At 41.9% G+C, this 24,068-nt stretch overlaps 2 protein-coding genes across 9 annotated transcripts in view; one reads left to right on the top strand and one right to left on the bottom strand.

Annotated features, from left to right (window-relative positions):
* slf1 (SMC5-SMC6 complex localization factor 1) overlaps positions 1 to 8,895 on the bottom strand; it is a 29,148-nt gene extending 20,253 nt beyond the window's left edge. The window contains exons 1-15 of one of the 7 annotated variants that reach the window (XM_046387067.1): positions 8,611 to 8,895; positions 8,305 to 8,361; positions 8,105 to 8,216; positions 7,200 to 7,278; positions 6,792 to 7,017; positions 6,539 to 6,692; positions 5,888 to 6,016; positions 5,677 to 5,742; positions 5,027 to 5,173; positions 4,665 to 4,834; positions 4,310 to 4,444; positions 3,707 to 3,860; positions 3,385 to 3,553; positions 2,824 to 2,969; positions 2,257 to 2,366 (exon numbers count right to left, since the gene is read on the bottom strand). In XM_046387067.1, coding sequence (XP_046243023.1) covers positions 2,257 to 2,366; positions 2,824 to 2,969; positions 3,385 to 3,553; positions 3,707 to 3,860; positions 4,310 to 4,444; positions 4,665 to 4,834; positions 5,027 to 5,173; positions 5,677 to 5,742; positions 5,888 to 6,016; positions 6,539 to 6,692; positions 6,792 to 7,017; positions 7,200 to 7,278; positions 8,105 to 8,215 — 1,796 coding nt within the window. In that variant the 5' untranslated portion in view covers position 8,216; positions 8,305 to 8,361; positions 8,611 to 8,895. The remainder of the gene's footprint in view (positions 1 to 2,256; positions 2,367 to 2,823; positions 2,970 to 3,384; positions 3,554 to 3,706; positions 3,861 to 4,309; positions 4,445 to 4,664; positions 4,835 to 5,026; positions 5,174 to 5,676; positions 5,743 to 5,887; positions 6,017 to 6,538; positions 6,693 to 6,791; positions 7,018 to 7,199; positions 7,279 to 8,104; positions 8,217 to 8,304; positions 8,362 to 8,610) is intronic. The other 6 variants (XM_046387071.1, XM_046387069.1, XM_046387070.1 and 3 more) reach the window with 6 other exon arrangements.
* Positions 8,896 to 9,094: 199 nt separating this feature from the next.
* kiaa0825 (KIAA0825 ortholog) overlaps positions 9,095 to 24,068 on the top strand; it is a 110,048-nt gene continuing 95,074 nt past the window's right edge. The window contains exons 1-6 of one of the 2 annotated variants that reach the window (XM_046387050.1): positions 9,095 to 9,556; positions 13,971 to 14,084; positions 20,502 to 20,670; positions 21,075 to 21,260; positions 21,380 to 21,559; positions 21,653 to 21,974. In XM_046387050.1, the coding sequence (XP_046243006.1) occupies positions 13,975 to 14,084; positions 20,502 to 20,670; positions 21,075 to 21,260; positions 21,380 to 21,559; positions 21,653 to 21,974 (967 nt within the window). In that variant the 5' untranslated portion in view covers positions 9,095 to 9,556; positions 13,971 to 13,974. Of the gene's footprint in view, positions 9,557 to 13,970; positions 14,085 to 20,501; positions 20,671 to 21,074; positions 21,261 to 21,373; positions 21,560 to 21,652; positions 21,975 to 24,068 lie in introns of both variants that reach the window. The other variant, XM_046387049.1, reaches the window with a different exon arrangement.

Raw genomic sequence — 24,068 nt, 5'->3', positions numbered from 1 at the left:
CAGTTCATCATCAGATGGATGTTTTTTGCATAATTCTCTCCTGGCGTTCCTGAGATGTCGCGTTCACAAGAACTGGACTGACAGACCAACGCAAAGACATAAAAAAAAAAATAAAAAATCAGTAATGACATAGTCCAGCAACACACAGAACCTGATTAAGCCAGCAGGAGGAAACCTTAGTTTAATTACTGCTTCTCTTCTGCTAACAGCACTCACTGCCATGCCAGCCAGCAAGTCAAACCCTCTAAACAGTCCGTCAGTCAGCCGGCCTGTCAGCTTGGTATGGCCTGGACAGCTGCCCTCATGCCAGCCTGTCTGTTTGTGCAGAAGAAGCGCATTCGCCATCTCTCATACACAACTACAGCAGCTTGATGTCACAGAACAACGGCCGAATGCGTTCTAAAAGTCAGAAATGAAAGATAAAGGGGTCACGTGGCTCCTCTCAACCTTTATGACCTGATCTGACTCTTTTTTTTCATAATCCAGAAACAAACAACTTGCCAGGATTTTGTGTTTTTCTTGCGTTCTACTGACGGTTCGAAAAGGCAGCTAAAACAGAAATGAAACCTTTAAATGAAAACACATTTGGGCTATTTAAACCAGAGTACAATAAATGCAGCTGATATCTTCTAAGAAAATATTTAGATGATTTCCCATAGCAGCTCCAAAAACAGAGATTTGAACTGAAAATGCTTAGAGACTAAGGGAGCGCATCAGACTAAATATTGTTAATTGATTGAGAGTGTCAGCATCACTTAAAATAAGTATAACATCATGAATCCAACCCTGAAACACAAGGAAACAAGAGTTCCTTTTGGTTTCTTTCCCCAATTTGTTACAGTTTTTGTCATCTTGATGTCATTCTTTCTTTTAGGGTCAAATAATTTTACATGCCCTTTGGCATTTCTTTATCTCATCCTCACAGATTGGGTTCCTTGTGTTTTTCTTTCCTCCTCAGTTCTTCTTTTGTTTATGTCAAAATAAACCAAACCCCTAAAACTGTGAGGAAAGTAGAAAGAGAGCAGTGATGGGCAGAGGGGATCTGGTCAATGAACGAGCCAGTAGCCTTCACATGAACCTGCTCCCTGGTGACTTCTGGCCTTCTCCAGGCCAACTACCTGCTGGCAGAGCAGCAGATGTCTGATGTGAAGTATGGAGACTGTGTGTGTAATTGAATTCATGGAGGGATTTAGTATGCGAGGGCAGATCAAGAGAGATGGAGAAGGAGGGGTGAATGCTGAGAGCTGGTGGTCGTAAGGGAAGGCACAAAAGGCTGATAGGATATCCAAGTCTGTCTATCTGTCTCCATCCTGTCCAAATCAGACCCAGCGCTCCACGTGTGTGAGCGTGTGTGTGTGTATAGGGGTCTAACCTCCCTTTGCACCCCTCCTGTCAGCCAGCACACACTGATAGGATCAGACCTGGGCATGACCCATCACATGCCAACTCCTCACGCTCCATCTGACCTCCATTTGCCTCTCCAGCTTTCCCTCAGTCCCTCCATTCATGCATCTCTGCTCCTCAACTCCATCCACCAACACACACACACACGCACACTCATCCTCTCTCCAGGTGTTCCTTTGTTCCTTTTCATTCACATTTCTCTTCAGCTCTCTACATTTTCACCCGTTTTGCCTCATGCTGTCTCTATCCTCAAATCTATTGGAGGAAACTTGACAATCGAGGCAGAACAGACTGCTGGTTGAATAGTCACGATAATTTAGACACGTGCAAGCCAACAAAAAGACAGAAAACTAAATGGAAGACAGATGTAGCTAATTTGAGAAGATAACATACAGCGGAAGATTTTATTACGTGACCTCTGTGAAATCTAACCAGCAACATGTACTGGGGGGAACCAACAAACCACAATGATGAAGAAAGGAATGACCGGATTTGATGTTATCGAAAACAAGGTTTACTTATTGGGAATGTGCAAACACTCAATGGTTTTTCCTTCATTTTGAAACCTAAGGCCACCTGGGGAACAAGAGTGGAAACGGGAGAGAATAGCACTGCCATTTCAAGTTCCCAAGTCAATCATTAAGTGTATGTAAATGTACTTGAGGTTTGGCAGTTTTAAATGTCATCAAGACCCGGAAATTAGAAAGCACCTGCAGGGTCAAAAATATGTTCAGGTTAGTTTAAAATGTATTGAGAGTGTAAAACTAAACTGATGTTTTATGCTTCAGGTCCTTGTGATTGCGTACTTGACAGACTAACGGTGGGGTGGACAGACAGCTGTGTCCAACTGACCTGCAGCCGGTCTCCTGGTTGGCGCAGCTGTGGGAGGTGCGTCCAGTCTTGAGGTGAGTAGTGGTGGGACTGAGAGCCAAACTCCCCAAAGCAGGCAGGTAGGACAGCAACTGTCAGAAATCACACCGAAACACACACACGCACAATGTTATAGAGTGCATTTACACTGAAAGTGGACACCTGAGTGTCTTTAGGGGACTGAGAAGTGTGAGTGAAAAAGCCAGATGTTCTCCTACTCTGTAATATAATGGGTAGACCACACCAGCCATCTTTGCCTTTCTCTGTGTGCATGTGTCTAGTTTTATCAGAATTTTAAGATCACATGCTTATTTTGCCTTTCAAAACTAAAAGGATTTTTCCAGTACATTAATTTAAAATGGGGGCCAACTGGCCTCATGACTTACTAAACTAAGCAGCATACGGCCGTTTTGATTCACGCATGTAAGAGACGCACGACTCAAATCATGACAAAGCTTGTCATAAATTCAAGACCGATCAAAGCACTGTGGTTTCCTGTGGGTACGTAACAGGAAACTGAATGAAGACAAGAAACAAACGCACACACACCATTTTCTGGAGAGAGAGGGGTTCATCTCCAATTGTAACTCCATTTGTGCAGCACAGATTCCTGAAAATGGCGTCAGCAATCACCAACTTCAGTCTGGTGGAGCGAATCCTGACAACAAGCTCAGACAGAACCTGCGGAGACGCATCTACAGGAGGGAAAATACATCAGATTCCATCCTGCCAGTGATGAAATTATCAACTTAAAGTTAACTTCAATTTAAATTTTAAAATTACAAGGTTTAAAATAAAATTATATATAATGTTAATTATTTTGCCAAATACTGAATTACTTGTAAATAATGTATTTCACTGAATATAATGTTTTCTAATTTCTAGCATTTCTTGAAGTAGTCACAGCCAAAAAGTTTTACTTCTACAGTATCAGTTTTCTTGTGGTTGAAACACACAAACACACACACACACACACACACACACACACACACACACACAATGACAGCTATGAACCTGAGGCCAATATTGACAAAAACGACAGCAGAGCTGAGGAACTGAAAACAGATATTCTTCTGTTCAGCACTATTTCTGCTTTTTTGTTTTACATACCCTGACTGACAAGAGCAAAGTGCTCTGCTAGGTCCTTGAGACCCTTTTCCACCAGGTTCTGGTTCAGCTTGAAGTGCTGCTGACACCAGAACTCCACCAACACAGAAAGGAGGTCCAGCAGGGTGTCCGCCAAATGCAGCTTCTGCTTCTCACCCCTGTCAGCGTAGTCCTTCAGTGAATACAAACAAAAAGACAGTATGGAGTCAGCAAGCTCTTAGAGTAGGAGGAATTTTGTCTTTCTGTTCAATTTGTGGCAATTCTGCTGGGCGACGCTATGCACCATCCTATGAGAATAGCAATGCATAAGGCCCACAGTATTTACCTTGACAGCAGCCTGCATCAGGAATTGGGTTAGTCGTTTCACAGCTCGGGACAACAGCGTGGAACGCTCCCAAACAGTCCAGAACGTTCCGTACAGCAAAGATCCTGAAGCTGAAGCGTGAGAGACTCCTTTTCCCTCAGGCAGCACAAAATCCCTGAGCCAGAGAGAGGCAGGGGTGACTGAGGGGAATATCAGACCATCTAAAATGCTTTAAAAAATTCATTTACTTTCAGAAAAAAAATTACACTGATTAATTGTATATTACATGCAGTTCAGTAAATATTATTCAGTGAGGCTTTTAAATACACACAAGTTCAAACCAAGAAAAGTCTAGTTTCGTTCAAGTCTTGTTTGCATATCTTAAAAACAGACTCTAATCAGCAGCAGTGGAATGAGCCGCTCCTTTGTTAGGAGTCAAAATGAACGTGTTGCAACACTTCAGCACACATCAACTTTAATACAAAGATCTTTAAAGATTCCTGAAATAGATAAACTCATATCTGTGGGGAAACTCTACAACTCTAACAGAGAGGAGACTACACATTTAAAATAAACAAAAGAAGACTGCCCTATCTCCTATATCGCACGTATCTAAGATGTTACCAGGTGGTGACAGAGTGCAGTTCGCCCTGAAAGAGCTTGAGGACAAATCCCAGCAGGTCACTATGAAAATGCAACAGTGTTGGCAGTGCAGGTCCTGGTAGTGGGTGACAAGTGACCTCACTGGACAGGCAGTAACTGGAAGAATACGCACATATACAGAGAGGTAGTAAATATATTGGTGCTTTATTTTGCATATTAATACATTTCACTAACTCTCAAGAGGACTCATTAATTAAATAATTATATAGAGTGGTTACTTTTATTTTATTGTTTCCTAACATTTAAAGTGCAAATAAAAGAAGTAAAACTATCTGCAAGAATAATCTGAAAAGACATCTTTTGACTTGAGATTTACCTGATGGCTGTCTCCAGAAAAGGCCACAGGCCTGTCTTACAACGAGGGCACTGCAACACCTGGATATAATATCTTCTCACTGTGCTGGGAGTCAGCCAGGGAGGGTTTGTCACAAGCAGGTTATACATGACTTGCTGCAAATTTCTCAGAAAGACAGATGTGGCGTTTCCCTGAGACAAAATGAACAGACAACAAATGACATTTTCACTGGTTTGGGTATTTGGATGTGTAGTGAGAATGTTAAAATACAGTTTAATGATCCAACAAGATGTCAAAAAGGTAGCCATTATACATTTGGGATGCCCTTAAGGCTTACGCAGAAGCAGGTGGGAATTTCTACATTCTGGTAATTCTGGTCCTACCTGCTGTGCATACTCTAAGAGGGAGATCAGGTACGGTGCTGGTGGCAGCAGGCCTGGGAACACAGCACTTCTGATTGAGTCCAAGGCTTCAATGAAGAGCCCACACTCTATCATGCTACCAACATTACTAAAGTCTGTTTCTGTTGCCTGGAGGAATAAAAGAACAATGATGAAATGAGAAGTATGTGGAAAGCAGGAGAAAATGCTGCACTCAAAGAGATGGATGGGCGAAAGAGGAGAAAAATGCAAGGGCAGAAGGCTAATGGAAATAGGAAGTGAATGGGCAGAGAAAGTTACTAGGGGTCATGTCTGACTGTCTGTTACTGGAAAATAGCATATGGATTCAGAAAGTGCAGAATGAAAATACACGAGCACTTATAATAGCAATCTGATGGAGATCCACTTGGGTAAGGTATGGACAGGACAGCGGAGAGTATTGTTAATAGGCCTGCCAATCAAAACTCTGAGATCAGCTGACAGTGGTGGTTAAATTGGTGACCTGAATATGATGTGGCCTTGCACCAGATGTCACTTTCCATTGAAATGTATGACATAAAGGAAATTGAATGACCTGGTCTTCTTGATGAAACACATAGTTATTTTAGAGATGTACAGTAGTTATCAGGGGGCGTGTGTGGACGCATATCTACCTGGGACTGTGGACGGTGCGGGTCATGGTAACCCAGAAATTCAAAAAAGCGGAGTCTCGGTCGGCCCTATAGCAGAAAGATCCCATTAACATCATGCAGCACAGAAAAAGGTGATTCAAGTGAAGAGAATGTAGATCATCTAAAGGTACATTCCATTATGACCAGAAACCACACTTCAGTGCTTTTCACAAACACAAACACACACACACACCTCCTGTTTGATGACATAGTCACTGAGCTCTGCCTCCAGCTTAGCAAAGTCAACGTCAACAAAACTGGCCTTCTTCATATCAGCTGGGTGATCATCCTTTATGTTGAACTTCATATCCACACAGTTGCTCTGCCAAAAAACAAAAAAAAAAACTTTCAGACTTTTAAAACGCTATTTTTAAAGCCAATATTCCTACATTTAAAAGCTTTAAATTAAATTGTTCAAGTAAAAGGTTTCAACAACCAATCAGAAGCAAAATAAAACCCTTTAAGATTTGAGTAGTGACTACACATTTAACTGAAGAATGGCTGAATTCAGAATAATGTGTTATATTATGGTGTAAATTATAATTGGTGAGAGTAAAAGCTGCTTTAATCTTACAGCTGGGGAATGTGGAGCCAATTTTAATTGATTAAATAAATTTTATATACTACTTTACATACTGCTGGGTGGCGTATGAATTGAATGAATTTCCTCCTGGGGACCAATAAAGCCTTATTAATATAATAATATAACAATATATTTATTGATTATGCTTTGTATTGTTAATCTTCAAACTAAATCATGATTAAAGATGTCAGATTAAAGTGCAGTAATACTAAAATATTTTTATTTCAGTATCTTTTAAATAATTTCTGTTGTCTGACTTACCCCAAAAAGGTGCTGGACAATGTGGCTTACAGGGTAGCAAGGAGCATTGTGGGACTTTGAGTCCTCTGTGATGGGTTTAGCCATGACATGAGTGACTGAGGCATGAGAGGGAAGAGGGCAGCGGTAAACTTTGGCCCTGCCTGCCTTCAGGAGCCTGGGAATAATTTAAGTATGATTCATTTAGTAACAAACTTTGCACCATTTTATTCATAAAGGAGTATTGTGGTAAAGTATTTTTTGTGCGACTCCCCACCGTTTGAACATGGCCCTGCGGGTGGGCTCTTGGACCATGAGGAGCACCCTCCACCCCTGGAAGGCCCCTGTTATCCTTCCACTGGCCACCTTCTCCCTCCACTGCCTGACAGGGTAGAAAGTAGATGTGGTGCATGTGGAAAGGGCAACTTCATAGGGTCCTTCTGGGAGCCAGGAACCGTTCTTAATGCTGTCCAGCACATAGTCTGGAGTCACGACCCACTTCCCTGGTGGCGGAGAAGCAGTAGCAACAGGGTGTGATTCCACAAAAGACAAATGAAAGAGAGAGCAGAGGTATTGTGTCACTCGAGTGTTGGAAGCAGCTCAGTCGGATGATAATCAGGGTGATCAGGTGTGAAATATTATCTTTATCATCCATCATCATTTTATAATAATCATCATGACTGACCTGCAGCACAGGCTGCCAGAAACTTCTCGCTGGACAAAACCTGAGGGATTATGAGATGGGTGCTCTCGTGCTGATAGACCTGGAAGATGATCACTGCATCAGTCTGATGAACTTTAAGTGTATTAAGTGTATAAATAATATCAAATTGTCTGTCAGTCCCACCTGTGAGAATGAAATTGCAATTTAAGACTTTAACCACAACAGAGAAAAGGAAATTTAGCCTGAAAGTGAGACTAGATTTAGACTTTTCAAACGGTCTGTCTCACCGTGAACATCTCTGACGTGATGTCAGCCACAGGTAAATTTTTCTGTATGTTTACCAACAACACAAGGACCACAGTATTTTTCTCCTGAACTAATGCAGTTCAGCACCATTGCCTGATTTATTTATTCAAGACTTTTTCAAGAAATTTGAATGTCTCATGGTTTGAAACTACATTTTGGCACCGAGGCGGCCTATTAAAAAACAACCAGCCTGTGGCTTCATGTAGCACGCAGCCCAAATGCTTGACTGTAGCTGAACAAATCATTCATTCACTGGATTACTTCATCGCCCATGCGTTAAATGGATTCAGTTTTGATGAGTGATCAAGCATTTCAAGCGTTCAAAAAAACATTCCCTCATTCGCTGGCTCTTCAAAATGAAAAGATTTGCATTGCTTTCTTTGTCTTGATTTCTAGGTTTTGCTGGTGAGACACGACGGTGGGCTCTGGTTAAGATGTGAAGTGCATTTGTTCTGACATGTCTGAAAATTTCCCCACTGCAGGACTAATAAAGGCCTATGTTATGCTGTGGACCAAATAACCATATGATACATCAGAAGAAAAGAAATCGGTAAAAGGTTGCAGGCCTGTTTGTCATGATTACAGCCCAGGTTGAACATCTTTGCGGGATCTCCACTCACTGAGCCACCCATGTATTTTCCTCCCAGCTGCTGAATTCCCCGGACCAAAACTTTCTTCTTTTCACAGACCTTGATCCCAGAGATCTGGAAAATAGGTGTGCGGCTCGCCATCCTGCCATGGAAAATGAAGGAGAGACAAAGAGAGTAAGGTGGAGTTCAAGTCTATAAGTAAATTATACGTTGAGTGTCATTCCATTCACCTGACAAAATAATCCTGCAAGTCTAGCTTAACTGGATTACTACAGGATAACAGTACACTATGGAGAAAAAACATTTGTATTATGCGAAATACACAGAATGACACTTAATGTTATATTTGGGGATTTAGTTATGTTTTATACTAACTAACAAAACGATATGGAGATACCAAAACGTCCTGACGTGTAAATACATTTCAATAATCTTTCACCTGTACAGTTTTCAGAGTTGACTAAATTACAAAAAGCTGCGATGGTTCTTGTTCATTCACCAGTATTAATCAGAAGTAGGATGTGTATTTCACCCACTTCTCTTAAACACAGCTGACTGATCAGGTACCCTTCATACCACCGAGGAAGACTGTGTCCTCCCAGCTACATATCCTGCAGGCGCGCCAAAACTCTGACGCTGACACCGGTATCCAATAACATGAGCAGTGTTTCCAGTGTACCGATGTTTGTGTGCTTCTTCCAAAAATATGCTCAACTTCGCCGACGAACATTCATGGCGACTTTGTTAATTGCTTTAATAAGCTTATCGATATATGTTACATCCTTATGGAACTTCGCCGCCCTACTGCCATGTGCTGACAACTTCGCGGATAGCAAATGATTTCGAGTAGGGGAAAGTTGTCACATAACACTATGTTTTGTAACTATTTGAAACGTTTAAACGATTGCATCTTTGATTAAAAAGCACTTTGAAATTTACTGAAATTATATGACTTGTAAATTGAGTTCTATTATTGGAAATTTACGCATATATTTCTGTTACTATGGAGTGATTCCCACCCCCATTTGCTTTGTCAGTTGGAATATTCCATCAAGCGGAAGTTTTCATAGAGCTACTTCCAGGTTGTTGTCACGGACGCTTTGGGTCCCCGGAAATAACGAAGAGAACTGGATATTGGACAGCACTGATTGACAAACGGGGATACTTGATCGATTTATAACAATGATTTCTTACTGACAGAGTGGCTTCTTATGAAACTGCATGGCCGTTTACAAAAACTATCCAGTATACTGTTCGGTTAACGTTCAGTGACAGCATCAGTTTTCATTTATCAGTTTTCACTTCTATTACGTGGAGACATAAGTGCTGGTGAATGGTCTTGGTTTACCTTTTCATTAGTTACAATTAGCTTCCGTAGACAAATGTCAGCAATAATTGACTGCAAATGAGGCTGGTCATATTTCCCCATCCTCTAATGGATTAGCGTTGTTCGACAGACGAATATTAAAGACTTTGTACAAGGTAAGATACACAAACTAAACATATGCTGTCGTAACATTGAACTGAGTGTTGAGTGTTGATATCTGTATTACGTATGTTCCGTGTGGATCCACTACAGGAAACCTGTCGATGCAGGCAAGTACTGTGGCAATAATTTGTTATGTAGGGACCAGCTGCTGTGATCTCAAATATCTCTTTATGGTTAACGACAAAATATACCTGAAAAGACTAAGAATCAAGTATTATCAACTTATCAATGAGAAATGTGCTTTAGAGCAAAGGTGATTAGTTTGTAATTGGCAATCAATAAAAGTTTTGACAATAATTTACTCAATTGATAAATTATTTATTTATGTCATAAGTGATACAAAAACACCAAACATTACCTGGTTCCAGTTTCTCATTTGTAATGATTTGACACTTTTCTTACAGACTACAACAATTTCTTTTTTGACCCATATTAAGTTGAATGCAAAACAAAAAACAATACATTTAACACTGAAATTGATAAGCTTTGTTGTTGTTCCAAATATGCAGCCATTCTGAATCTGATGCCTGTGAAACTGCCATAATTTGCTGATAGTACCATGATTGCATAATGCAATAGGCATCCTCAAAAAACTCACAAGCAAAAATAGGGTAAGGTTCACTACTTTGTGAAATACAGAGTGAACAATAGCCCAACAGTTTAAGTACAAGTACACTTTAGACTGATGCAAAGCAGACAAGTGTGCTGTGGTCCAAATGAGTTCACAAATTCAAATTGTTTTTTGAAAATAATGGTTGTTGTGTCCTCAAAGGAAGAGAGAAAAATCACCATCCAGATCGTTACTGGCGCAAAGTTCAAAAGCCAACATCTGTGATGCAGTGGGGGTGTGTAAGTGCCTGGTTATGGGTGACTTTCACACATGTATAATTAATGCTGAATGGTACATACAGGTTTTGCGCAACATTGGCTGCCGTCCAGACAACGTTTTTAGGGATGTTGCTGCTTATTACTGATAGACGTTTTCAAGCCACATTGTGCACATGTTGCAACAGCAAGGCTTTGGAGTAACTGAAAGGGATTAGATTCACCTGCCTGCAGTCCAGACCTGTCCCATAGAAGGCATGTGGTGCATTATGAGGCGCAAGACAGGACGACAGTGACTGGACTGTTGAAACAAATGAAATCATATATCATTTATTAGTTTGAACATTAATTATCTCGTCTTTGTACTGTATTTTTAGTGAATACAGGTCAAACACGATTTGCATAGCATTGCATTTTGTTTTGATTTGGTTGTTTGGAAAAAACAAAACTTTCTAAAATATTAATTTGAGTTCTTTGAAATTTGATCCATCAACTGTTTTTTTACTTTTTCTGATGTTCTGTGGATGAAATTATTAATTAGTTAATTAACAATCAGATCTATATAAGGTGGCTAAAGGTGTGTCTCACTAAGTCAAGTCCCATGACCGAATGTCCCCACGAAAAGCAAGTAAAAGTCAACTCCTCAAGCCTTTCAGTGACACCTATCAAATAAAATGTTACAAAATGAAAATCAAATGAGGATAAAATGCATTTTAAGCCCTAGTGCTGATTAGTTGATAGTTGGTTGAGAGAATAAGCAGCACCAGTTTACTTAATCAGAATAATATTTGATAATCATTCTTTGATCTTAAAAGTCACTAAGAAAACATCTCAAACCTTCATTGGCTCCATCTTCTGAAATGTGATGAATTTCTGCTTCCTTCTATTTATACTTTCTTCCTGAACATTGAGTACCTTTGGACTGTAGACCACTGAGTGGACAAAACAAGAAGGATTTTATTCAACGGTGTGGCATGTTGGCATGAATATCTTTCACTATTACCTGACATTATCTTGCTTATAAGAGATTCCTTGAAAATTCAAATACTCGTTAGTTGTAGCCCTGTTTACAGTTTATGATGTGTTGATATATTTACTTTACTTGACAGATTTTGTGGTCACCTTTGCAGTTATGAAATCCTGTACATGCAGCCTTTATGTTTATGTGGTTGTTGTGTATGTCAGTTCTCCTACAGTAAATTTATGTGTAAGACAGCAGTATTTAACCTTACTGAAATCGTGACAGTTGGGATGCAATAAGCTACACAATATCAACTGCTTCAGTGTCACAATATTGTCTTGTTTTTCAATAGTTGTAACTGAACTCATTGCTCTGGGTATACTTTAATACTGGTGAATGATGATGATTATTCCACTAAACATTAAATCATGTATTATTCATTCCCTCAGTGTAGCCTAATCACATAGGTATTTGTTATGACAATGCCAAGTTGCTGCGTCGCAATTTCCCTATAGTGAATAAAGAAGTGACCAATATGTTTCAACAACATTAGTGCTTTCTAAACTGAGCAGAAATATCATTAGATCACATCTGACGAAATGAAAGGCCATCGCTTAGCAGACAGGACTTATTAAAGGAGAAGGTAAAAGAGAAAATCAGTCAGAAGTATTTCAGCAGGACCACATGGTGGCACAGAAACAGCGAAGCCATGTTCCCCCCAGGGCATGCATGAGATAGTTTTCATATTGTGATCATAGAATTTGCACCTATTTAATTTATTATGTTTCTTTTACAGCAGACTGTTAGGTAACCCCCCCCCACCACCTTTAAAATAATGTTGACTTTAACTTGACATGCTCTAAGTGGCTTGAAAGCGGCAGCCTGGGGGACATGCTGCTAAATATTTCAGGACAAACTCATTACTGTAAATGGCCCTGTGTGTTGGCTTAGCTGGAGTAGACAGGCAGCAGCAAGAGAGATAGGACAGTGATGTGTGTGTGTGTGTGTTTGTGTGTGAATGAATGTGTTCCTTCCCCTGTTATAATAGCTGTGGAATCAATGTCTCAGGCAGGCAGCGTCTCAGCGCCTGGCCCAGTTGTCCCTACTGCAACACTGTGAAACACACCAGGGCTCCTCCAACATCTGCTTTGTAAAGAGGTAATGACAAGACAATGGAGACCAGATGATTTAAAGTCTAGCACTAATGAGGCCCTTTGTGCTGCTTGGAGAATCCTGACACACTCACACTTATATGTACACACTCATGGTTAAGATAACAGATGATATGTTGGCAGACCAGGAGGTAGACACCCAGCAGACATACACATTCAGTCCTTCTGTCCATCTTTTTGTCTCATCTCGCCTTGTCTCTTTGTCTCTGTTTGTCTTTCATACACATAAAGAAGAGCATGGTGTTCAATGCACATACGAACAGACACCATTTTAAATCATATGCTCACACGCTGTCTGGCCCGTATAATTACAATGTTGAGTTCCTAATCCATGGATTTAAAATCTTCTTCCCTTTCAGCAATGGCTGCATGCGTAGACCCCTTCTCAGACAGTGGTGCAGAGGGAGCGTGATGATGAGGGGAAACAGTAAGAGAGAAGAAGAGAGGGAGAAATAATAAAGGACAAGCTTAACTGGCGAGGCTGTCAGCAGAGGAAAATAATATTTGTCCAGCTGGACAGGCCTCCCTTTGTGCAGGCTAAATGAATGTTGAGCTTCCTGTCTGCCCTGTCAGGGAGAGTGGCATAGACTGTATGCAGCAGTGGAGAAGCGGAGCGGAGTGCGGGGAGCTGTTTGCAGTTTGACAGGGATTATTAAAATCAGAGCCGATGACGAGGAAAGGGGCGAGAGGAGGAATGTGAGAAAGCCAAATTGACACAGACACTCTCCATTACCTTCCACTTGACTCGCGTTGATGACAATGTTGATATGAGACCCAGCAACGCTGCACCGGCGTGGGATTGGCTGTTAGCATGAGTGTTAAGCACCACAGGATGGGGGTGGGGGGGTGGCCCTCAGTTCTGCCAGAGACGTAAGGAGATGAGTTGTTTATTTAAAGCCTTGACTGAAGAGCATCTCACCTCATTGTTTATTTATTTGATTTTTTTTGTGGCTGTGTTAACTCACTGTAGTGTCAGCAGGTGGAAGTGGTTAGGGGCTGAGGCAATGCATTTTCATCAACCTCATCAAGAGGTCTTCCTTTTCCAAATGACTTTCTGAGGAAAGAGGAGAAGAACTGGAAGAAACTATTTTTGTTTATGATGAGCTTCCTTTTTTTTAGGTGTTTCAGGCGCAATTGATTTGTGCCTTCTAATAAGACCCCTGTTTCGGGGAATTTCAAATTATTATAAACCATGTGACGGTGATTGTGTGTGTGTGTGCGTGTGCGTGTGTGCGCACAGAGAGAGCCTTCACTATCTTGGCGGACAGCTTAGATAATACAATTCTTCAGATTATTTGGTGTCAGCCTAAATTGTTGATTTAATCCTGACACCAGTGTCTTTCTCGTTATCTTGTTTTATGAACTGGTACATGTCACATGTAGTGGTTCGGATTTTATATTAAAGTCACCTCTCTCGTTGTCTCTCTCTGGTTACTTTTCCCTACACAGGGATATGGAGTGGCCACAGGATCTGGATCTGCTGGTACCAGTGGTTTCCAGTGAGATGGACTTTGAGCAACCCCTCAGTGACACAGAGGAGAAACTCAGTCGCAACGCCAACAGGTCAGTCAGAATAGCATAAGCACTTATACTTGCTTTACTTGTTCACCATTCCAACTGACAAAACCATCCCAAATAAGAACACATGGACGTCACAGTAAAATGTTTAAATCAGGCGATTATTTTCTGGTGAAGCTTCCAAACTCCTTCTGTGGATCTCAGGTGAACCACAGGAATTTAGTTAAAGAACACTTGAACGCTTGTACAATGAAATCTATGTTAAACAAGTAAACGTAATAAAATTTTGTGAATTAAATCTTCATGTTGACTTTGATGGGTATATTAATGATCAGGAAATTCTGTGAAATTTCATGCTGTACAAACATTAAGGGCAAAAAATGTCTTCCTCTCAAGGTGACTGCAGACACCAGCAGGATAATTTTAAAGAGCGGAGAAACCTGCATGATTGACACACTTTTTAAAAATACACCCCAGTAATATTGTTTAGACTGGCAGAAATACAAGCAGTGTTCCAGAGGTAGAAAACCATAATTAAATAATGCATATTTTTGCTGTTTTTTCTGCTACTCTCTCCATCTCTCTCTGCTACACTCTTTTCTCCTGGTCACCCCAGAAAGTTCAATAACTTTGATGAATACTTAACTGAGAGAAAGCGTTCTTTTCAGCTGCAGTTTCAAGAAACCGATTAGGAGAAATGTAGTTACCTACCACCTAATTGCAGTGTTAGCAACTTAAGCTGATTTCTCTCAATAACCTGGTTTGTCTGTGTGTTCATGCTTGAGCTCAAGAGGCCTCGAGAGGCCATGATCAAACTAAGAAGAACCTTGCAATGTGTCCAACATGTGTGGTATTCGATAACAAACTGAGAGAAGAATCTTTCTTTGTGGTTCAATGTTATTAATTACTGGAAAAATCTTCTCATCATTTTCATTGAAAATGCAGTGGAGCAATTCAATTTTTTTTGTAGTGCACCGTCACTGAGGACTGAAATGTAGAAGTCTGTCAGTGATGGTAGATGGGGATAGTTGGAGAGCACAAATAGACTGATAAAGAGAGAGAGAGACATGGGGGGGTAAGGAAAAGAGAAATCTATATTTCAGGTCTTTTATCGTTTGTGGCGTGAGGCTGAGGGCAGATGATGAAGGACAGGCTAAATGTAGCAAGTGAACAAAGCCTCACTATGGCACCATTAGTGTCTGGGACTCATCCCTTCGTCACTCTCTCTTTCTCTCTCTGTCTCCCTCCCCTTCTCTCTCTTTCTTTCCTTCCTCCTTCTAAATGGGAACATAATAATTGAAGATTCCACATCTTGAAACGAAAACCCTTGGGTAGGTAATTCAAGGCTTATTACCGAAGGCCGGGCCATTTTTCTGCTTTCTAAGCATTAAAGGGTTATTTTGTGTTCCTGCAGATGGGAGAGGGATAACCATTATGAGAACAAAGCGTCCAGATAATGGAGAATGGGGCTAAAAATAAGGCAATCCTCCTCTCGCTGTGGGGGACCAGTGGTCAGTGTCTGTCAGGCTGCAGCTAAACTTCCTCCTAGACTACTTCAGGACAGCCCCTTTACTGCTGGGGCACATCCAGGCAAACAAAATCTTACACGGCCTTTCTTTCACCTCAGCTAGGGAGGCTGCAGGCGTATACATACACACACACACACACACACACACACACACACACACACACACACACACACATATACACACACAGCTCACTCACCTACCGCCTAATTGACTTATCAGTGTCTGGGACAAATTACGGAAGTGGAGGAGAGGAAAGGGAAGCCGAGAGATGGGGAACACAGAGCCGCCTGCACCCGTGAAGGACTTCAACCTGTTTATGGGTCAAAGTGACTGGCCTGCTCCCAGTTCTCAGATGTCAGGGATTTGCCTAAGAGCTGCTCCCTAATTGCAGGAGATTAAGATAGGCTGACAACAGAGCTGGCCCCCCAAATTGAAATGCTGTAATCCATCAGTTTTTATCAGTTGGGACAGTGGTGCAGTGCAGAGTTGAGTGGGGAGTGGTGGGCCACAAGGAAAAGACCTCTAATGAAGTGTAAGCGCAAGCCTGGAGACTGCAGACAGGCCTCTAGTTTCATGCTGGCAATGTAAATGGCTCTCACTAGTTGCCTGCCAATCTTGATCAGGGTACAATATCAATACTTTTTAATTTGAATTCGTGTATGTGTGAGTGTGTGTTTAAGCACTTCTGCCACAGTAAAATAGCATGCTAGGTTCCCTTTCAACAAAGGAAAATACTGATCTGTAGTCCTTGCAGTATGTAGTTGATTTTGTGTTTAGCTGTGCGTGACACGTGTGTTAAGTTAGTATATCAGCTGTACTGGGTCTCCAGTATCATTGGCTGGGCTGGGTGGCTCGGGGGCTGAGGGTTGAGGGCACTAAGTGGGCGACAGACTGGGCCAGGATGGGATCTGTTTTCAGCCTGTTCATTCAAGCCCATTCACTCCTTTTGCCCTCGCAGAATGGGGGCCTTTGATGGAGGAGATATTTAGTTCTCAGGCGGCTGTTTTGGCACTGACTGGAGCTGGGGCTTATTTGAAAAGGATCTTCCTGTCCCGGTTGCTTCCAACCCCCCACCTCCTGTAGGCGAGCAGAGGGGAGCGGAGCGCGACAGACAGACAGCCCCACAGCAGCCCACCCACACTAAATTAATTCTGACAAGGAACTTAAGATAACGTCAAAGCGCTGACTAATCGCAGGATTGGGTTTCTGTAAGTCAGGGAGCTGTGAAATGTGCCATCATATCTAATAAAAGACCTCCGGATGTTCCCTTTCTCTCTCAGCGGTGATGAAGGTTGGGGGGAGCACGGTTACGGTGTCGACTGTCAAACTAGACTGGTCTGAAAAACAATTAGATTTCACTTCAGCACTGAAAGTGCATGTGTGTGTGTGTGTGTCAGTTAGGGTAAGATGATTGACATGTTTGTCAAGAGGCCTAAAGAATCCCTTCCTCACAGTTTCCTCTGCCTCTTTTCTCATTCTCTGGGTCTTTTGTTGAGTTCTGCTTCAGCGTTTTTGCCATTACGGGTTTGTCCATTGTTGTCCTTACTCAGAAAGTTGAATGGTTTTATTTTCTGTGACTCCTCTGTTTTCTGCCCATTTTCACCTTCCTCTTCTCTCATTGTCTTTCTGTCTCTTTCCTCTGCGTCTGAGCTGCTCGCGCTGGAAGTCATCAGGTTCGGAGTTAATCCTGCCAAGTTGATTAGGCTGCAGGTAGCTTTTACACCAGCGGGCAAAAGGTCGCAACATTGTAGAGAGCTGGATGGACTTCTTGACACAGACCATCCACATTGACTTTATAACTTACAGCACCAGGCCCTAAGGAGGGGTAATTGAAAGGGGAGAGTAAAGAAAAGAAAATTAGGAAAGTAAGAGTTTTGAGGAGAGAGAAAAGAAAGAGGGGAAATGGGGAGAGAAAAGCTGTGCAGGCAAGGCTTGAAAATGTATCTGAAGGGGCCAGTAATGTTGCTGTAGCCATTAGAGAACATAGTTTTGTTGAGTGAAGGCAAGGGTGAGATGTTGGGGAGTGCAAATACAGTGTATGAAGACTGAAAACCATTTTCCTCCCTGTCGTAGTCTATGGCTTCATATGGGTTTCAAGTCAACAGTCTCTTTCTGTCATGTCCACATATTGCAAAATTGGATCGGAGACTTTCAGGCTATCAAGGTGCATGTCACAAGAAGCTTAATCCAACCTCAGGTCTGTTAACAAAACCAAGCAACAAGAGAAAAGCCACCTAGTTTATATCCACAGCGTAGTTCACTTACATTATCTGCTTTTAATGAACTTCAGAGAGTCGGTGAAAAGTGAGGTGCAGATGGAAGCCCATTTGAAACCTGCTGTCTTGTGGGAAGTCCTGGGGTGGAGCCCAGAATGAACATCCCTGTTTATGACGTACTATAAACACACATACAGTGCTCTGTGCAGCCATTTAATCTGCGGTGAGGTTTTATTGCAAGACATGGCAATGACATGACAGGAATCTATGCTAAAAACGTATTTTCCAAAATGTCTTACTTTTGCATTTATTCTTAAATATATGTTTACCCTGAGTATTTAAAGTGAAAGAAAGGGAAGGTGTTGTTACTTTAAGTACACTGCATCCAGAACTACATTTTCTCAGAAAGTCACTGCTCCATTCTCCTTAGAGAAGGCAAAGTCAGAGGTCGCACAAACAAACCAGCATCTGAACAGTCCTTTGTGTTGTTTAAAGTGGTGTCTATTAATTTTACACACAGTGCCGTCAGCAACCCTGAGCCGTGCTGGTTATGCTGTGACCTTGCTGGAGCTGTGTTTTATAGCAAGTGAGCTTTGGGCAAGCATAGTTAAAAGTTTCTGCACTTGCACAATCTGTCAAGTTAAGGCAATATCTTTCCTATACAGTGTTCAGCTCAGTTATACCGAAACACACACACACACACACACACTGGGGAAGGTGAAATAAAACCACATGATAAAGGCCTTCTTTAATGAAGCTTTATAGTTCTGTGTAACAAATGCTGCCTGGCATCCAAACACACAAAAATACACCCACTTTATAATCAAGGTTCCTGTCAGTCAGCAAGTTGGTGTCAAGAGAAGAAGTGAGATGCAGAGTCTGACCTGCCTAAAGAAGAAGGACAGCGTGAGAAGAGAAGTAGTTAAAGAGAGAGAGAGAGAGAGAGAGAGAATGATGGTGTTCAACCTAGAAGATAGCTGTTTGTAACAGTCTATAACATTTTATCCCCTCGCGTTTTTCCCCTCTGAAACGAAAGTGTGTCAGATTGAACGGTTATTTAATGTGTTGCCATAGTAAGACATCTGGATGCGTTCATGGCCCAGGAGCAGGCAGCAGGCAGTTTATAGACCTGCGGTATGGGGATGAGCTGTCTGATTGGGGAATAGCAGGTTGGCTCTGTACCATGCATGCTAACACACACACACACACACACACACACACACCATTGTCCTTAGAAAACAGATATATAGGTCTGCAACTAATTAATATTCTCATTAACTATTGTTTGTTTATTTGAATATTTTATATTTCTTTGATGGATTTCTAATGTGTTTTGTCTCCCCCTATTGGCAGTGAAAGTACTTACACAAACACTGTTGACGTAGTTAAGACGACACGGACTCCGCCATACTAGCTGCTCGTCTCAGACACACTTATCTAGTTCTGTTGACCACTCAAAGAGCTTTAGCCATACTTACTATTAAATTGTTATTTACTATTAAAAACATGTTACAGTGTTGGTCATCTGATTATAGATCGTGGTTTGATATTTGAACGCAAACAGTGATTTTTGCTTTTTAATTGATTTTTGTTAATCAACCAGCCAGTTGTCTGATAAATCATTTCAGCCCTGTTTCTACAGTGTGCGCTACTACACAACCTACACACATGTTCAGACAAAGAAACACACAGTCACACCTGAACACAATAACAGCATTCACAACAGCATGGCATGTTAAATCATGCAGTTATGTAGGTCTGTGTGCAAGCATACACACACACACACACACACACACACACTCCTACAAACTGCCTAACATGGCAACGTATATATATGCATCGATTTGCATGGAAATGACTAAATATGTCGAGCCCAAAGATGTCATTTCTAATCTGTCATATTAAAGGGGAAACAGAATAGCTGATGCGGTCTGTTAAAATCAAAAGACCTCCGTGTGTGTGTGTGTGTATGAGTGTGTGAGTGTGAGTGAAGGGGAAGAGTAAGACGTGAGACTCCAAGAAGCGTGTATCTCAGATGCCTGCCGATGCCTGTAACGGCACCTCACACCAGATGCTTAGCACACACTCACACACTGATATATCGATGTCTGTGTTCATTACTGTTGATGCTTCGGTATCTGTCTTCTCACGCCACGGACACTGAATGAGAGTGAGAGAACCAAACATTATCTGGTGTGAGTGCGGGCCCATGTGCATTTTCAGCACGGTGTCTGTGTGTTTGCATGACTGTAATGTGGCTGCTTTCCATGTATTGTCCCTGTGTATTTGCAGTGTCTTCATTTTGGGTGTGTTTGTACTTAATCTCTTGACAGTCTCCTGTCAAAATGAAAACACTGTCCCACCAGATCTTGACAGTTAAACAGTTTAGATTAACAGGAACAGCTGTATGCTGTAAATATGGCATGTAGGAGAATATCAGATGGACCAACTCTAATCCTAACCAATCCTAAAGTAAAAATGTTCCCTTGTAAAAAGAAATATTGTAAAGTTGAAACAATATTTGGTTTAGAATATCATCTCTTTTCATATTTTATTCTTTCTGTTGTTAACATTTTGGGGAGGATTTTCCATTCACGTTTCTAAGTTAACATTTATTTAGCTGAGTGCTATACTCTTGTACTCTAAGCTTGGTAATGCATGCTGCTTCATAGTCTTTCGCTCTCAGATTTACACAGTGTCATCTCCTTTTCTCTCAGCACTGAACAGCAGCAAAAGGAGCTCCAGGCCAAGATGGGTGGCTCCCGGATGGGGGAGCGTCCACGAAGCCCTTCAGAGTCCTTCCGGTGGTTCAACTTCAGAACGCCAAACAGTTTGAGGCCTGTTACCACAGGCCATCGAGAGCTTTTGGACTTCTTCAGAGCTTTGGTAATACATCAGAGTGATGATGATGATGACTGGTGATGATGATGATATTAACTGTATCATTCTTTTGTAAAATGAGAAATCTAAAAGACTGATGGTGGTTATATTAAATATATTTACTTTAGCAATCTGCACTGATACTGCAGAATATCCTCAGTTGCACATTCTGTTATTAACATTTCACTATCGGTTGACCCGCAGCCCTGTTTATTAACAAGCACAGGCCAATGGATTTGACTGCAAACTATTTTCAAAACTTTTGAACATTGGAAGACCATTCTTATTCTGACTTGTAGGGTTAGATCTGCCCGATCACACAGCATATTGTCCACAACTCATAACTTCGGGTAGTTTTCCTCTTCCATCTAGTGTTATTCACATTTTCATCCCCCTTCTGTTCCACTCAGCAACAGTACCTGAGGTCTGAAGAGGAGGGGAGAGAGGAGGCGACCCTTCAGCTCCTGCTGGATTTGTCTGCCCAGTGTGGTGTCTGGTTTCCTTGTACTCCTTCCTCTGCCTCCTGTCTTCATCCTCAACAGACTGTGCCCCCCCTCCACTTGGTACATTCAGTCAGTGATGATACTTCATTAGAGGTAGTATACTGTATCATTTTTAATTTAATTCATTTCACTGCAAAAAAATGACGTGTTGCTGTTGATTATCAGTATGTTGTTGCACTTAGCCTTTATTTTATTATTTGTTGAAGCTCCAGGAGGCATGGGATGATGTGCGACTCCAGCTCCGTCGCCATCTGCTGGACCGGATGTCTTGCCGCAGCCCAGAGCACCCAGGACCCAGACACATTTCCACTCTGTCCATCCCTGAACGTGTCCACTGTCTACAACAGCTGTTCTTTCTTTACCCTGAGTCAGAGGTGCTTGCATATTACCAGGTGTGGTAAAAGAGTGAAAATGCAATGAACTAGTAACAATATGACACAGGAGTCTACCAATTATTTTACAGTAACTTTGTTTTTATTATCCAGCGTCTGAGAAGCCAGTGTGTGCTGGATCTTCTCTCTGCCCTGAGCTCAAGCGCAGGAGGTGAGACTGGCTTTGACAGACTGGCTGTAGGCTTCCGTTCTGTGGTCCCAGCTCTGACCCAAGCTCTCACAGATGAGCTCTACGTCCTTTCGAGATTAGCAGAACCGCAGACCATTCTGGGTTTCCTTAATGCGGCCTACCTCAGCACTCTGGCCCAAGAGCTGGCCTCCCTGATGGAAAAAGAGTGTGAGACGGCCTTGAGGGACAACACCTCGCTCAGCAGCAAGATCAAGAAATATTCAGCCAGGTCCCGGGCAACTGTAGGTAAGTAACTCTTTTAAAATAGTTTTTAAATCTAATAGTTATTTTATTCTTTCTCTCCATTCAGTTTTCACTCTGTGCTCAATTGTGGTTAGTACTCCTCAAAGGATTATTGTATTTGTTTTTGTCCTCCATTTCTGCCTTCTGTCTTCTCACTTCTTATTGTTGCCTAATAAAGGTTAACAATTTTCACTCTCACATTTTTACTTTTTTACTTTTTCTTACTTTTCTGTTACTATCCAACTGTAGAGTGTAGTTATCCGAGCCCGAGCCAAGGCCTCCATAAGAGACTGTCACTAACTGCTGTTCCCATTGTAATTGCTTTCTGTTTACTGCGCTCTTTCTCTGCCTACCTCACTTTCCTCTTTACCTTCAAAAAGAGAAGAATAGTATTTCCAGAGCCAGAGCTTCTGGGAAACTACTTTTAAACACTATTTACCACATAGTTTTCCTATGACTGTGTTGGGCTCTGACTCAAAGAAATTCAACAAACGTCATATCAAAGGTCTGTTGTCTTTTTTGAGCAGTGAAACAGTGATGTTGTGAACAATGAGGGGTCAACTAACTCGACTAATAACTGAATTTTCTTTCGACCTTGTTACACAACGGTTTGGATAGAGTAAAAATATGTGAAAGTGTTGTTAATATTTGACATGAATGCAGAATGTGTCGCTGTGACGGACAGGCGGTGATGTTATACACTCAGACAAGAGAAGAGCACACAGCTTCACACACAGTGTCACTTTTGATACTTAATTCCCCCCATATTCTCTTTGTTTGTTTCATATTGGCCTATTTACAGCTTGCTGAGGGTAAATATTCACAATAAAAAAAAAATGCTGTTTGTGAGCCATTGTTTACTTTTTCAAAAACGGTGCACATGTCAGCTTCCCTGAGGAACAGGGAGAAGAGTGCTTTTACATCTGCCATTCTTCGATAAACACGCCACCAGCCTTGTGTCTTTTTCTCTCTCCCTCCATCTCTCCCTTTCCATCTCCCTCTCTGGTTTTTACTTTCCCTCTCCTTAAATGTGAGATGAGAGGAGGCAGCCAGGATAATTGGCCATGCGTCAGTTGGGTTGTTTGATCACGTAACGCGGCGGAGGCTACACACCTACGTGCCGCTCAACAAACCGTCAAATGTAGCACCGGAGGCAGAACACGGCTCCAAAGGGAGCGGGGGACCCGTGCTGTGTAATGATGGTAAAATGGAGCAGTTTTGCCCGTGCTGGTTTTACGTGTGTGTGTGCGGGTGTATGCATGCATGTGTGTGTGTTTGAATATCAGCTGCAACACAGCTTTGAGGGCTACAACTGGGATTACATTTTTGTGTTGTTCATGTTTTAAGTCAACCCCCCCCCCTTCCAGAAAAAAGGCATTGCCACCACCCAAATGCCTGTGGCTCCTTAAGAGCCAAAGCTTGAACATTAATGCATAATCTGCTTTCACACTTTACTGTCTATACTGTATGCTGCGCCCATAATTGTCATGACGATTATGACAAAGGTAAAGAAAAAAGTTCTTTTTTCATAAGCATCCAATGACTCCTTAGATCTCTCCCTCCTTCCCTGCTGTGTTATTGTTTATTTCTGCAGCAGAGGCAGGCGGTAGGTATATTTTGATAAGAGCCATGCCTGAGAGACTGTGCAGGCTCCCGAGGGAGCAACGCTGTCTGTAGCATCAGCCACTGTCAAACCACTGAACCATTTAACAGCGTTCACGGCGAGATCTGCCTCCTCTTTTAACCCCACCGACTCAAAGGCAGGCTCTGACATTGTACCTAGACAGATGTGAATGGTCTCAGCCCTCTCTTTTTCTCCCTCTTCTCCCCCCGTCCTTCTCCTTTATTCCATCTCTCCAGCATCCACTTCCTCCTTTTTTCTTTTCTTGTCTTTTCCCATTTTCCTGTAGTTTTCCAAGTGTAATGGGGTGAGCAGTGAGACTGGGGAGTGTGCTAGACAGGTTGGCTGGTCAGGAACAATGCAGGCTTTAAACCTTACTAACACACCTCACTGAGTCTGCAGGGGAGTGGGTGGGCCAAGCCTGCATGTGCTTGTCACTGTATGTGTGTGTGTGTGTGTGTGTGTGTCTACGCTAT

This window comes from Scatophagus argus, chromosome 4 (assembly GCF_020382885.2).
Source record: "Scatophagus argus isolate fScaArg1 chromosome 4, fScaArg1.pri, whole genome shotgun sequence".
Classification (NCBI taxonomy): domain Eukaryota; kingdom Metazoa; phylum Chordata; class Actinopteri; family Scatophagidae; genus Scatophagus; species Scatophagus argus.
The sequence above is the reverse complement of the archived record's forward strand: the minus strand, read 5'-3'. Positions and strand labels throughout refer to the sequence as shown.